General features: G+C 31.2%; 1 protein-coding gene across 1 annotated transcript; it reads left to right on the top strand.

The window, feature by feature from the left end:
• Positions 1–2,159: 2,159 nt before the first annotated feature.
• On the top strand, positions 2,160–15,955 carry LOC106466327 (ecdysone receptor-like; the record flags this gene model as incomplete). Its single annotated transcript, XM_013926603.2, has 5 exons — positions 2,160–2,300; positions 5,273–5,505; positions 6,083–6,238; positions 9,942–10,164; positions 12,975–15,955. Coding segments are annotated over 5 exons (995 nt in total), but the record flags the coding sequence as incomplete, so codon positions are not given.
• Positions 15,956–16,191: the final 236 nt, after the last annotated feature.

Raw genomic sequence — 16,191 nt, forward strand, 5'->3', positions numbered from 1 at the left:
GATGACTCCTACCCTGCCAAAATTTATATTTGTGTCACCTAGTCCTACTATTCTCATTGTTAAATATGAAAAAAAGATGAAGCATCAACACTATCAATTCCCTTTACAATCTTAAACACCTCAATCAGATTCCCCCTAAATCTTCTTTTTTCAAGAGAAAACAATTTGAGAGATGTCAGCATCTCCTTGTATGACAACTCCTCCATCCCAGGCACCATTCTGGTAACCATTTCCAACAACTCAATGTCTTTCCTTAGGTAAAGAGCCCAAGACTGAACACAATATTCCAAATGTGGCCTAACCAGTGACCTGTACAATGAAATTATAGGCCAGCTTCAAATGGGAAACCCATTGTTAAATACATTTTTTAAAAATAGACTTACAGATTTGTTTAGACTCAACATCATCATTAGAACAACCAGAAATAAGTGCAAATGGCACATTCATTTCTAGAAGTAAACATGAGGCCTTGCAGTGTAACCTGTAGTTCATCACTAGAAGTGGTAGGTGATGGCTTAAACTATGTGTTGTTTTTTTTTTTGGTATGTTCTAGCAGCTTCCAGGACAAATCTTACAACTCTTCAGGTAGAGCCTTTAGTTGTCTTTTTTTGTTTTGTTATTATTGTAGTCATGTATATAATGCTCTTGCCAGCTGCAACAGTGAGTTTTTTTTGCTGGTTAATACACCCACTTCACTTATACAACATTTGGAGCAAGAAGACAAGTTAGTATTTGCTGTTCTAAAGATTCTCCTCATCTGTCAGAGATTTTTTCAGGTTCTACATCCATGGCAATTTAAACAAATCTTTCAAAGTAGTACCTTGCTGTAGTTACATGCCTTTATCTGGAATGACTTTGTTGAATTTACCATGTCCCCATAAAATTTTATGATGCTTCTAGTGGTGATAAATTAGAATTGTTCTATGTTCTCAGCCAGTTCTGTAAGAGGTTTTGTTTTGTCTTTCTGTGATAACTACTTATGACCTCTTTCAAAGCAGTTGAAAAATATTAGACACTAATATTGTATGATGAAAACACAAAATTACTACATGATACAAAACTTTAGGATAGTTATAAAACACAATAAAAGTTTTACAAAATAATAAACAATAATAGAAGAGATCCTGACTAGGACTTTGTAAGTAAACAACTTCATCTCTAAATACAAACACCAATATCCAAGAAATATATAAAGCAATTATTAGTATCAAAATCACAAAATAATGACAGCAATAAAACTAATCATGAAAAAAGAATCAAAAGAAAAACTTGTTTGTAACATTATTCACAATAATGACATTAGATACTTTTTTAAAGAAGTAATGTTAAGTTACAAATAGAAGATTGAGTATTTGCAGTAATATATTTCAACAAACCAAATATCTTGTATATCAGTTTCATAAATTTCTAACATAACACCTCTTTTGTCCTTCTAAGTCTAACTTCAAGTTTTAAAGCTTTTTGTCTAGGCGAATAATGAGACTACATGTTACATGACTAACTACTTAACATTTGTTTTACTTAATTTATGAACTACCCATATGTCACCATTAGGGTAACCTTGTGTTGGTGTCTTAATGTAAAAATCAATCGTTTAATGTTTATCATGATACTAGGAGGCAAGTGAGCTAGTTTTAAGGTAAGTAGGATTATGTTAAACCAAATGCTAGAAAGGAAGATATGTAAACAATAAACAAAGTCATAAATGAAAATAAAATAGAAATTGCTACCTCACAATGTTTGTAATCATTCTTGCTAGCCTGTAATGGTTTTCTTGGTTTCTTATTGCTAATCAAGTCATGTAAGCAACAAGCAGCTGATTACTATATCTGTTACATGATAGATAATCCCACTTTGGTTCTGATTTGTTTCTCCTGAGTGAGATGCATTTGTGTCCCTAACAATTGGGAAGTTTTTTGATGGACATAACAATACAGACCAATAAAACTATACTAAACAGTGACATCATCTGATTATGTCTGTTGGTTAAACTTACTGAACGTAGCTACAACAGTAATCACAAAGTATCTACGTTACTGCACAGAGGTATTTTATCAAATCATATGTTGAAAAGCTTTATAGATTTACAACTGGGTATGTTATGTCATTATCCTGATACTAGAGTTCTAATTATCATGCTTGTTCTTTACATATTATAGGATTCTTCAGAAGAAGTATTAACAAGAATGCTGTTTATCAGTGTAAATATGGAAATAACTGCGAGATTGACATGTACATGAGAAGGAAGTGTCAAGAGTGTCGAATGAAGAAATGTCTCGGTGTTGGAATGAGGCCAGAATGTAAGTCATTGTGTAAGCATGAAGAAAGATAGATTTGTAATCATAGAAAGTTCAGTTTAAGACGCACGCACAAAAACAGAGATAGAGAGGAATGAGGTCCTAAATTGAAATGAAAGCTGAAGAAAAATGCAAAACATTTGAAACAAGCTGTAATGTTGGAAATTTGAAAACAAAAACATTTGGGAAATTTATAATATACAAAGAAGATTAAAAATTGGCATGTTCTTGTGAAAGGTGTATATTTGAGCAAATTTAGTAGACACTAGGTGACATATACTTGTTCAAAGCACAAGGAAGACATAAGATAAGGTCTTCAGGATGTGAAATAGGAGGACAGTTTCAAATGCTGACCCCTCCACATTTCACTCACTGGGTTGCCCTAAGGGTGCCTCTGAAGTTTGACAGAGATCTAAACAATGACATATGGTCCCTGGATGGTGCATAGGAAGGTCAGATTAAGGGGCTGTAAAGGTGCCTTCCAACTTTGGTTGAGATAAGATAAAATCTGAAAGTGTGAAAGGCAAACAAACAATGGTGCCTATGGGAAGTGATATGTATGGGGGGGGGGGATCAGATCCAAATGACAACCCCCTCTGATACTCTCCAGGTGCACTAAGGTATATAACAAGTTTAGCTGAGACTGGTCAAAAAGTGTAGATATGAAAAGTGGACACACAGATCATCCTTCTTGTATAGATTCAGATTTTAAATTAGATACATGATTAGATATGTCCTTGTTCAAACTTACGTTTGGCATGTGTGCAAGAATTAACTGATCTGAGAATACTGTTATCATTTTGCATTTTTATAACTCTGAGTTTATATGAAGAATTATAGATATTAAGTGTTAATGAAATTAATCATATTAACAAATTCCCAAGTTTTACATAATTCAAGGTAAGTTACATTGCAGATATTTCCCTGAAGAATGGATGTTGCTGAAACACTACTCACTTTTGTTGGTTTGTGAAAAAACTATTCTGTTTTGAGAGTTTTTAACTATTAAGTATTATACATTACTTCAGAGTCACTTTCATTCAGAATGATTGTAGAGGGAAAAAAAACCTTTAGAAAATATTTCTAACCTTGGTGTAATCCTTACAGGTGCTATTCCCTAATAATGTAGAAGCATTTAAATGATAAAATACACTTGTTTATTTGTTTTATTTTTGTGGGAATTGCTTTACCTTTTAAAGGGCTTTCATCATTTCAGTAGTTAAATTTGTTTATTACGTGGAACAACCTGTAAAGTTTCCTTTCCTGTCACTTTAGAGCCTTACCATTGTGAAGTGGATGGTGGGATCAATGCAATGGAATGTGTGATGTTTTTTATATTAAATTATTTTGTTTATTTCACAATTAAATTATTGTGGTTGTAGAGACCAAATCAGAAATTCTTGTTTAATTTTGTTCTTCCAAATCTGTTTCATTTCCAGGTAATTTTAATGCATATTTTGCATTATTCTGTACATATAATGTCAGCTGTTGTTAGATGTTAATTACATTCTTAATCAATGAAGATGTGGTTACAAATTACACTAGGTAATGTTTCAAAGTAGAACTTTGACTGTCTAACAATGGATGTGAATGTGTCATGTAATTGCAAACAATGTTCTTATTCAAGACGATAATACCAGGTATCAAAGTGTCAAGATAACTTGAACAAGAATCCATACTGTTCATGAATCGACTAGGAATAAGTCTTAATATAAATTCCATAGGAAGCTTCTGGAACCTCTTTAGACATCATGTAAATCAGTACTTTAACTCATCATATGTAATTAGAGAGCTTGGCATTGCACTGACTATGACAGGAACCTCCATAAAGACTTCTTGTGATTCATTAGATGTATACTCCACAGATCTGAAAATTGCATTATGCCAGGGAGGTCCCCAGACTCTTTGCAAAATGTCTCATTTTAACAAATTTAGATATTTTGGATTAGTTCATTCAGATAGATTAGTCTCTGACTGCTTTGAACTTGAAGATACTCACATTCAATGAGTTATAGCTAGTGATAAGTTGCCAATAAAAGTGATTAATTATGTTTGGTTAATAAATGGAGCTCCTAACTTGTACAATAATTTCAGCTGTGTTATTCAGTTGGTTGAATCTTAGCTATAAATCATATTCCTTAATTTTCTTGGGTAGTTTATGTATAAGTCTATATAAGAGGTGTTTAGAAATATCATATTCAATATCTGTATATTTAACATTATATGTTAAAAATAGTTCACTCATACTTGTGTATATTTATGTAAATTGAGTTGAATAAAAAATAGTTTTTGAAATGTATACTCAATATATCCAGTGGTGTGGGAGAATAAAACAGATAAACAGCAAAATAGCATATGTAAACCTATTTATTTCAGGGGACTTATAATTTTACATATCTGTATTGGGTTGGAAGTTTATCAATTTTATATTAGCATTTTCACCCGCAGATGTGTTTTGTCAGTTATGCAAGCACTTGGTACAAAACAAAGAACTGAATTAATTATGGAATGGGTTATACAGTAGATACAGACCCAATTTAAAATATTATTAATCATCACTATTATTAGCTTAAAATAAAGGTTGTGTAAAAAAATGGGATTTGCAGTATCAAATGTTTACAATTTTCAGAAAAAGGGCATTGGAAATCAAAATATGGGGGAGGAGATACACCTCTCCCCACAAAATTGCACCCTCTGTATACTGCCAAATAAATAGTAATTGTTTTAACTTAAAAAATGTGTTGTCTATCATATGCAAAACTGTGGTTATTTATTATAATTATTAATAGGTGTTAAATATTGTTGATATGTATATATAGTGTTTAATAACAGCTTTTCTAGTAATTGGTGCTAACATATAATGCAAATAACATATATTTAACACTGTTTTAAGAGTATTAAGATGTAATGGACTGTGTTTATTTAATATCGTGTATTAATATATACTAACATCTGTGTGAATTATTCATTAAAAGGTGTAGTTCCAGAGTACCAGTGTGCTATAAAGAGGGAATCTAAAAAAGGTTGCAGAGAAAAAGACAAGCCAAACAGCACGACAAAGGAAGGAAGTTGCTTTGTCAAAGAGGAGAAAATTGAAAATTTAGGGGTAAAGCCTTTAGATTCTTCTCAAGAAGAGGTTATTAACAAACTAGTCATATTCCAAGAAGAATTTGAATCTCCATCAGAAGAAGATTTAAAAAAGATTTCTGTAAGTACTGTGTTTAAAAAGGTAATGTGCTTTTAGATAAAATGGTTATAAGCTTTAAGCATCGATGTCTAAGCTTGCTCTTATTTTCTTGATTATGAAACAGTAGTTTAGTTGCATATAGTTTGGCCATACATGATTATTAATAGTGCTAGGGTGGTTTAAAAATTTAAGAAAATCATAAAAAATTGTCTTTGAATATATGCATCACTGTGGATTCTTATGCAGGTCTTGTAAAAAAAGTTTCATGCTTGAATAGAAATACTTACTTGGATTAGTTTTAATTATATCTTAAAGTAGTGGTTTTAGTTGCAATGAATTGATGTCTTGTATCTGTCAAAGGTGTAAACCTTGTTGGAAAGCATTAGTGTTCAGTACTGTAAAATCCAGCAGATTTTGGGTACAATCTTTATGATTTTCTTTGAACATCTGATTAATCATTTGCAGTCAGGCATTCATGATGACATCGAAAAGTAATGACCAGACATACATCACATTCTTAATGTTATTGTTCACTTCTATCAAAGTAACTCACACCAGTTAGTTGTGACTTGATCATATTATATTTCTCTCACTGTAGACCTTCCCAACTGGTGATAGTGAAGAAGACAGTTTGCGGCGGTTTCAACATATAACAGAAATCACCATTCTCACCGTGCAGCTAATTGTAGAATTTTCTAAACGTGTTGCTGGGTTCAACACCTTGCTACAAGAAGATCAAATCACACTCTTGAAGGTAGATAGATAGATAGAAACAATTTTTATAGTTTGTAAATTAAGGTAGATTTAAATTTTATAATTAAAAGTAGACAGGTAAAATTGGTTGTGGTTTAATCCTTTCTTTGGTTTTAAACTGAACAAAATAGGATATGTTACTTGTTCTGTTTATTATAAAAAAGGGGGATGAGGTGGCAAAAGGGAATGCCTTTACTCTGATTTAATTTTTAAAATGGAAAACAAATACTAAAGATACAAATTATACAATACCACATATTTGTTTGGATGAAAATTATTTCTTTAATTTTTAAAATCATGAAGTCCAAAATTGGCCATTAGATGTCACTGTTTGAGGTAGTGTTTGAATGATGCAAATATAGATTAACCTTCCAGAATATTGTAAGGAAGTTTCTGAAAAAAGTAAAAAAAAAAAAAAAAATCAAATGGTACCTGACCCACCAACTCTAGTTTGTTGAACAGATAAAGTTAACAAATTAAAAATGGGGCAGCACGGCCAGGTGGTTAGGGAGCTCGACTCGCAAACATGCTCGCTCTTTCAGCTGTGGGGGGGTGTTATAATGTGACGGTCAATCCTACTATTCATTGGTAAAAGAGTAGCCCAAGAGTTGGTGGTGAGTGGTGATGACTAGCTGCCTTCCCTCTAGTCTTACACTGCTAAATTAGGGATTGCTAGCGCAGATACCCCTCGTGTAGCTTTGCACAAAATTTAAAAAAACATATTAAACAGCAAGGTTTGACAAATTCATCATGTTTCGTGGGCTTTCGATCATTAGACTCAGATAGGTTTAACAGCTACATTGTTTACATTTTTTCCTTGAATGCGTATGGCACAGTTAATGTAGAAATATGATCGTGTCCACAGCAGCAATTAATTGTTTTGTTGGACAAATTACAAGACACAAAAGGATTGGAAGTTCCACCCAATGTTGTATTGGATTTATGAACTTAATCTTCAGTTAAGATATTGTACTTCAATATTCTTATATCTCCATATGTTACTTAATTCAATTACTCAACATTTGGATGGTTGTTGTTAAGAGTGAAGTTATACAATGGAATATGTGTGCTTTGCTCACTGTGGATATCAAAACCACTTGAAAGTCTGTAGCTTACTATGTAGTATCCAAATATTGGCTGTATATAACCCTTTGAAAATTTAGATATTTTTACTCAGGTGTTCATGTATTTTTTGTTTTGAGATAACAATATAAATGTATGTACTCAGACATTTCTATGTGAACACCTTAATCCTGCTTTTAGGGTTTATCACACCACATTCATAGGTTTGTCCTGGCACTTGGCCTGCTGCTGGTTAACCTGTTGAGCAAGTCACAGTTAGATGTCCTGATTGTTGAAGATAGAAAAGTTTAAACACTCGGACATTTCTATGTGAACACCTTAATCCTGCTTTTAGGGTTTATCACACCACATTCATAGGTTTGTCCTGGCACTTGGCCTGCTGCTGGTTAACCTGTTGAGCAAGTCACAGTTAGATGTCCTGATTGTTGAAGATAGAAAAGTTTAAACACTCATTTTCCCTTCTTGTTAATGGAGTATGTCATAAACATTGCCTTACATAGCATTCTGGGAAATCCTAGCAGAGTTTCAACTTCAATATAGTTCCAAGCGGAGTCAGTTCTAGAAGAGATTGGCTGATGTTCTTATACAGATTGTTTCACGTTTCTGTCCTGTTTAACATTCAAATGATGTTTGAAATACATAAAAGCTGACCTAAGGCAAATAGCATTAGTATGAAATGCCATGCCATTGTACATTTTTGTTTTCAGTTATGTCATTGAAACATAGTATTATTTTTGTTTCAGAGTGCTTCTTCTTTTGGGTGAATTTGACTTATTCACATCCTACAAATGAATCTTCATGCCATAGGTGTAGACAGGCTGGGTTCCTGGGTGCACACATTTTTTAAGAGACAAAAAAATATTTTCTAGCTATGATTTGACGTATTTGGAAAAGTACAAAAAAGAAAGACCCATGTTGCCTGTAAGGAAAAGCATTCCTTACATATTATTTGAAAATATGCTCTACGATGTCATTTTTGTCACTTTCTATTAAAAAGAGAATAATGCATGCATGTTTGTAACAAGTGTGCACTGATACATGCCTTATTATAGCTTTGTCTAGGTACAAGCTAAAAACGACATACTGTAATAAATTTATGTTGTCATTTTTTTTGCCTTGGAGTTAGTTAGTACATTGCAGACAAAGTGAATCTTATTGGTTGTTATGCATATATTAATAGATTCTACATAAGGCTTGTTAACTATAGTTACCAGTGGTGTCTCTGTAATAGTGTCTATGATGCCCGATGCCTTAAAATCTAATCACATATTATACTGTTGAGGCACCAGTTTTGAACGATATCTGCACAGTTCAGCTTGTAGAGGTTTTGTCTTTTAACAGATATTTGTGACACAGGCATGGATGATTATTCACCATGAGCTTAAAATGAAATAAAGCAAGATATTTGTGTAAATAATCAAATTTTGCCATTTGAAACTTACAAATGTTTGCATTTTATATTCAACAATTTGGTAATTATCATTACAAGGTGAATGTCACTGAAATAATGTATTAAACAACCTATGCATGTCATAAAATTACTTATTAATTTTCTTTCAACTAAAACTAAATCAAACAAACCAGCCAACCGTTAGGTGCTGAATAAATATATAAAGCAGTATTACTGTGAGCTTAATTGAAAACAGCACAAAAAAGATAAGCCAATCACGTAAAAAGCAAGATCATAATCTACTGTATACTGAAATCCTTTCTCCATTCCTGATGCACTTGTTACAAATGGTTTTAGAACTAAAAACGAGTGGTGACCCATATTTTTTTATACTCTGGCTATGCCTCTGTTTCAGAGCTTATTTTTATTATGGTCTTAATGAACTTCTGTTGTTTCAGTTTTACATGTTTTTTTTTCCCTTTGATGAGCTTGAATTAGAATAAAGTTATAAACAAATGTTATGGTACTAACTGGGTTTTGATTAATTAGATGTGAAAAATTAAATATAAAATAAATTAAATTTTTATTTAAAGTGTTTTTGACATTAAAGTTGCTTTTACTGTAACATGTACTATTGTCAGTGAAATAAATGTCTATATTTTTATAATTCTTCTTTTTTCTTTTGTTGGTATGGTACATCTCATTATCTACAATTAGTAACTCTTTCTTACAGCTTCTGGTTGTATATAATAATAGTTGACCCTAATGTTTTCAGTAGTATAGGCACTGAAAATTTACAGTGAATTTAGCTGTATGAAGAAATTAAATCATCGTTACTTTGATTAATCTCTCATGTAATGAGTGTGGAAAAATAAGATCATATTTCAGTCACTTTTATTCAATTTACTAATCCAAGGAAAAGAGGATAATGTTTTGATTCAATTTAAAAAATTGATTTTTTAAACATTAGAACTTGTTTAGGAGTTAACAAAAAAATTAATCTTTTGTACAGAAATAACTTGTTTGAAAATACAGAAAATATTTCAACCCAAAAAATACTTACACTAATATCTGAAATGTAAACAAATTGAACTTGCTATTACTTATTATTATTATTTATACTGCTTTTAAGATACAGTATTTTTACCTGTTACACTATCAGTCTATACACGTGTAATCTTGGCTTGATTTAAAGTAAATTGGCTCTGAATTTATATTATGGACTGTTTAGGCCTGTTCCAGTGAAGTAATGATGCTCAGGACAGCTAGAAAATATGACAGCCAAACAGATTCTATTGTCTTTGCCAACAACCAGCCTTACACCAGAGAAAATTATCGTAGTGCCAGTGTTGGAGATTCTGCTGATGCCCTATTTAATTTCTGTCGTCACATGTGTATGATGAAGGTGGATAATGCAGAATATGCTTTACTTACTGCTATCGTCATCTTCTCGGGTAATCTGTTAGTTTTGTATGAGGTTCATTCAAGTTTTGAGTCAAAAACCAATCTGTTGTTTGGTAACATACTGTTTGAACAAAGTTAAGAAAAGTATCATTCTTGAGAAGGTAATTTTCATATTAGGAAAAAAAAAAATTAAATTATGAGAAAATTTTTTATTTTATTATACATTTTGTCTCAAAATTCAAATGTTTGTGTGTGTGTGTGTGATAAAATATAAAAACATTCAAAACTAATTTTAGTGGACAGTCAAGTTGAGATACGGAATCTAAACCTCTACTGATACCACTGTAGTATTATCTGGTACGAGGATTTCCAGCAGAGTAAATGGGGAGAGTTTACCAAGACACTGAAATATTAACAACTACTGTATATTGCTTTATAGTTCATGTCTGTGGTAAAAAAAAATTCATGTCTCAGTTATTAAAATTTTGACTTTAAAAAAAAAATTAAAGATTCTGAATGTAGGTTGTGAGAGTTATTATTTTGGAGACAAAAAGAGTGGTGGATAATGCTTTTTCTGTTGGTTTCATAATTTAAAATTAGACTAATAAATTATTTTACCTTTGGTTTCAGAATATTTAAAGAAGAAAACGTAGGTATAAAGAATTTCAAACAACCAGATCATAAATAAATAGTATCACATACTCAGGTAACTGCAGAAGTAGGACAAACACATACAGTGTTGGAGATCTACACCATCTACAGAACTTAACCTCCATTACCAGCCAAATGTATGAAATGAAATTAGAATGTAAGGAACAGATATGGGTGCTCAAGTCAGGGTTCTTCTACTTTCTGCAGTAGTTGTGAAAGGATAGTGATTCTTATTGAAGGAAAGAAATAAAAATGGATTGCTAAAATTTGCCTGATGGGGGTAATATGTAGGATTTTTCTTCAGACATTTGCCTTACAGCTTTCTTATTGGTCTTGCTTGTGTTGAAATCATAATCAAACCTGTGATGACTAGGTTGATGTATATACTACTAAAATAAACAATAACATATGGAACATACATATTTCATTTAACATTGAGATAAGTGTAATAAATCTACATAACAGTGTTTCCTTTCCTTGGGGGATTTTTCAAAATTCAAACAATAGCATCACACATAAAGAACATACAGATAAAATTAGATAAAAACTACAATATCTACATAAATATGATTTATACAACATTTTCCAGATTAGGGCTATTTACATAAGTCTTACTTTTGTAATGGAATTAGAAAGCATACATTAGGAGCAGATATATGAAAGTGGCATCTAAAATTACCATCCATCACCTATAGCCTGCTATGGGAAAGTAAGTGGCCGTAATATATATTTACCTGTACACACTCACACATAAACAGAGAATTCTAAAGTCTTACAACAGATCTACTATTTTTATAGTGTTGTTGTTTAGCTACATTATTTATGAGGGAAAGATGCTAGGAATGGAAAACAAACGAATGGTAGTATTAGTATCAAATTAGTTTTATGATATAAAAATTTTTTAAATATTTTGTTAATATGAAATACTGTACGATATCAATTGAATTATTTAAGTCTGTCTAACTGATAATTCATAATTGAAAACTAACATATATATATATTTATTTATTTATTTATTTATACAAGCTGAATGCCCATCATATGATGGGAAACGATTAATGTTTTTTCTCAAATTATATATAAATAAATGTTTTATAAACTATCCTGTTTCTAGTATTTCACAAAAACATTTTTATATATACTTGGTCATTTCCTTTAAGTATTGCTTGATTAGCATTTTGACTTCTGTGTGTTTTTAAGTTATGTTCAAATTTCCTTCTTGATAAATCCTTATAGACTGAAACATGCAAAAAACTGATTCTCAAAAACATATTCCTATTTGGTCAACTGTATGACCCTGCAAATTATTAATTGTGATGATAAAGGGAGTGAATCTTATTATGATTTAGTCAAGGGTTCCCACTGGACAAAATTTATTGATGTTGCGTCAATGTGTCTTCTTGACAACCAAGTAAATATAATTAGAAATTTTAGATAATGATTTTTGTGTGCCAGCAATACCAAGCATGGAGTGCGAATATACCCGATTTGATTTTATTACTCATCACAGTCTTTACCTGACTACCCTCAATTCTAATTATATGCCCAAAGTAGTGCATCATCCATTTTATATATATATATATACATAGCTTGCAGAATTTTAAAAATACAAAGTTGCTTGTTGTGGCAGAAAGCGGCATCTTATTTTGTGCATGTGTTGTGTCGATCGGTACTGCAATGGCTGAGATATCTGCGTGACAGACAAACAGCTTTTCACCTTTATATAGTAGATTTGATCTTTTGTTTAATATTGTTATAATGATTCAGAGGCAGCCATCTCAGTAGTTATATATTCATTTGGCTGCTAGTGTGATGTCAGATTGTATTGTCTCAGATGATGTATCTCTCCATTACTTTTTCTATAGATAGTGCTAACATTACATAGTAAATGCTCTTTTCTTAAAAAATCATTAAGTTGTTTTTGATAAATTGTTTAGACAGAGTATCCCTATTGCATTGACTGTGAACTGGGTGGCAACTGCCTATTAGAGAAACACTTTGAGAAATATATTGGTGGCTATGTGATCTAATTATGCAGCTCTATACTTAAGCTGCATAATTAGTTTGTATAGTCACCAATATATTTCTATAAGTGTTTTTCTAATAGGCAGTTGTCTCCTATTTTACAGTAAAACTCAGCATTATGTTGTTTGGTTAACTTATAAGATACTTGACTAACTTGTCTAAATCTTTTCCATGCTTATGTTAGAAAGACCAAGCCTTGTAGAACCCAAAAAAGTTGAGAAGATTCAAGAATTTTATTTGGATACACTGCAGGCTTATGTTGAAAACCACCGACCCCCAGGAAGAAATTATTTTGCCAAACTGTTGGCAGTACTGACTGAACTCAGAACTCTGGGAAACATGAACTCTGAAATGTGTTTCTCACTTAAGGTTCAAAACAAAAAACTACCACCCTTTCTGGCTGAAATCTGGGATGTTTTGGAGTGACTAAAAGTCGTGTTTTGTAAAAAAACATCTTAAGCTTGGATTAGTATTTTTGGTTTTTGAAGACAGAATTTCTAGGACATAACTTTAAATGACCAATGATCATTATTATTGAAATATTAGCAAATGATGAATTATTATCTTTTTCTTTTTACATGAAATGTTAGTCACTCTTCAAGAGCTTTACTGTGTTGAGTAAGAAATCTCTGATCAGTACATTTTCTGAATCTTTGGTCATCTGTTGGTAGTAATTTATCCTTGTTAGTTTTGGCTCATTGTTCAGTTTTTCTCTGGGCTCTTCTACAGTCTGTGAGGAGCCATTGAATTTTGTGTATCAAACTGATACATTTGGGTCATGAACATTGTGTATTTTTCTCATAAAATTGTGAATGCTCTCAAATAACATAAAAATATAATTTTTTAATTCATTGGAAAGAAATGAATAACAAGAGAACAACAAAACTACTTGTTGGTTCTCTACTTGGTGTAAACAGTTTTCACCAAGTTTTAATCTTTTGGTGTATTTACATAAAGAAGAAGGATATTATAGGAAGAAAATATATTTTGAAAATGAGAAAAGACAAAAGTGAAAGACACTTTTCATTCCATCCACAGGCCTTGAATGATTAATGTCTAATTTTTTAAGATAAATTTATCTAAAAGGTTGTGATTAAGCTAAACTGTTTACTTTGAACTCTGGAATGTAACGAAAACGCACAAGAGAATTTCAGCAGACACATTGTATTTTACAAAGTGATGGTATGTAATATTAGAAGACGTACAAGGCACATTCATCCAGCTTGAAGCCAGTTTGATACAGGTGAATTTGTATAATATTTTGTGAAGACTAGTAGTGAAGTGTTCATGTATTTTAGACTTCATTTGGTGGTAAAATTTTATCAAAATATAACTTTTTTCTTTGTATATGATACACACACACACATCAGAATCTGGCCACTGGAGAAATTAAAGGTTAGGTGAAAGAACTCTTACATACATGGCTGGATCATTGTTTTTGTCTTGTCATCCACACATATATATATATATGTCGTTCAGTAATTTTTAGTGATATTTGTATCTATTGTTCTGTTTGTTTCCATAAATATGAATGTTTACGTGATCTATAACCATGTGACGAATGAGTTACAGACTGATGTTTCACCTCTATTTGACCTCTCCTTAAGAAATGGTAATTATGCTGAAATGCTTTAGCCAGATTAAAAATAACATAATTTTGCATTCTTGTTGATTTCATGTTGTTATTTTCTGCTTTATGTAAAAGTATGTCCAATTTCAATTCAAGTTACTGTAGTCAGATATGATCTGATGTTTTGATCATCTGTGATATAAAAATTTAGACACTGAAATAAATGCTGTACCAATTTTTATCATATATAAGGATTTGTTGAAAGTTTACAGAGTTGCTTTTGTGTCAAATACTAAAATTTGTTGATCTAAATGGAGTGAAGTTAGTGTCAATTGTTTTAACTCATTGTGAATCCATTACAGTTGTCTTTCAAAATTTGTAGTGCATACTGGAGGGGTTAACACATTTTTATAATAAAGTCAGAAGAAAAAACACCTTTACACTCCAGATATTTATAAGAGAACTTAATTTAACCAATGTTTTTGATTTTGCAGCTTCTTTGGGGCTAGTACATAAAACAGTAATCAAATTCAACTGTGTTACTAAAATTACAAGGTTAAAACAAAAGTAAGCACCATTTCATTTATAGATGAACCATGGTGGCATACATGTGTAAAGAAGTGAGGAGATGAAAACTTAAATGCAGCCAAAGATAAGTCATGATATAAGAATCTAAAAGTATTTAATGTATGTTTGATATTAAGGCTAATCAGTTGACACTGTTGTTTAGAATAATCTTGATATTAAAAAGGTTCATAAACTAAAAGTAACTACAGTTGTAACAAATAGTGAATTTAGACATAGATTAACTGAAACAATATCTGAAGATACTAAAATCATGATTCAACCAAAAGTTAACAGAATACAAATATTGATCAGTTGAAAAAAATTATATTTGAATTTCTAACTGGCATAAATAAATAAGAACTGATCAATTGATAAATAACTACATAGATCAAACTGTCTAAAAGTAAGTAATGTTATAGATCAGTACATCGGAAAACTAAAAGAATACTGATGTATGGCTATAGGTTCAAAATGGCTCAATAGTATTTAATGACATTCTAATGACTGTCATTCTCAAGATGAATAAAATTTCAACATTATGTAATTGAAATCTATTAGATTTCTCACCTGGCAGTCAGTGTATTTGGTGCATAATTCATATATACATATATATGAATAAAAATATATTAATTACATGATTAAAACTTATTGGGATTTTATTGAAATTGTACTTTTAACATGAGACTTGGTGCTAAAGTGGTTTTTATAGTGAAAGTATATTAAACTGGTTTTAGTGAAATAATAGTTTTGTGGCTATATATTTATATATCTTTATGAGACTTATAATTAAACATTTTATATTCTGGATTTCACACCTGTAACTCGTAACCTCTCTTTTAAGATGCGACCATTGATTTTTGTAACACATTGCTATGTTTTGATAGTATGTCTTTCCTGCAGCTTTGAGAGAGTACTAAATCAAGCAGAATGGTTACTTACCTTGGATATACTGTGTAATACAAGCACTTGTTAGTGTTGTGCATCTTGTTCGTTGTTGCAATTGAAAGTTGAATAAATTGAGAAACTTACTGTTCTGAAACATCATATTTTTTTTTGGTAATCACGAAGCCTGATAGGACAATGAATCATAGATATAACTTTATTTCAATGACACGAACAAAGTTATGGTGGTTTTTCATGATTTATAACCTTCTGTATTATCTTAATTACATAACTTTTCAATGAGTAGAGTTCAAGTAGCTACACAAACTAAATTGTAGTGGTTTTGTTAATGGAACACAAGTTTTGCAGTATAATAATAGAA

Source organism: Limulus polyphemus, unplaced genomic scaffold, assembly GCF_000517525.1.
Source record: "Limulus polyphemus unplaced genomic scaffold, Limulus_polyphemus-2.1.2 Scaffold2224, whole genome shotgun sequence".
NCBI classification, from domain to species: Eukaryota; Metazoa; Arthropoda; class Merostomata; order Xiphosura; family Limulidae; genus Limulus; species Limulus polyphemus.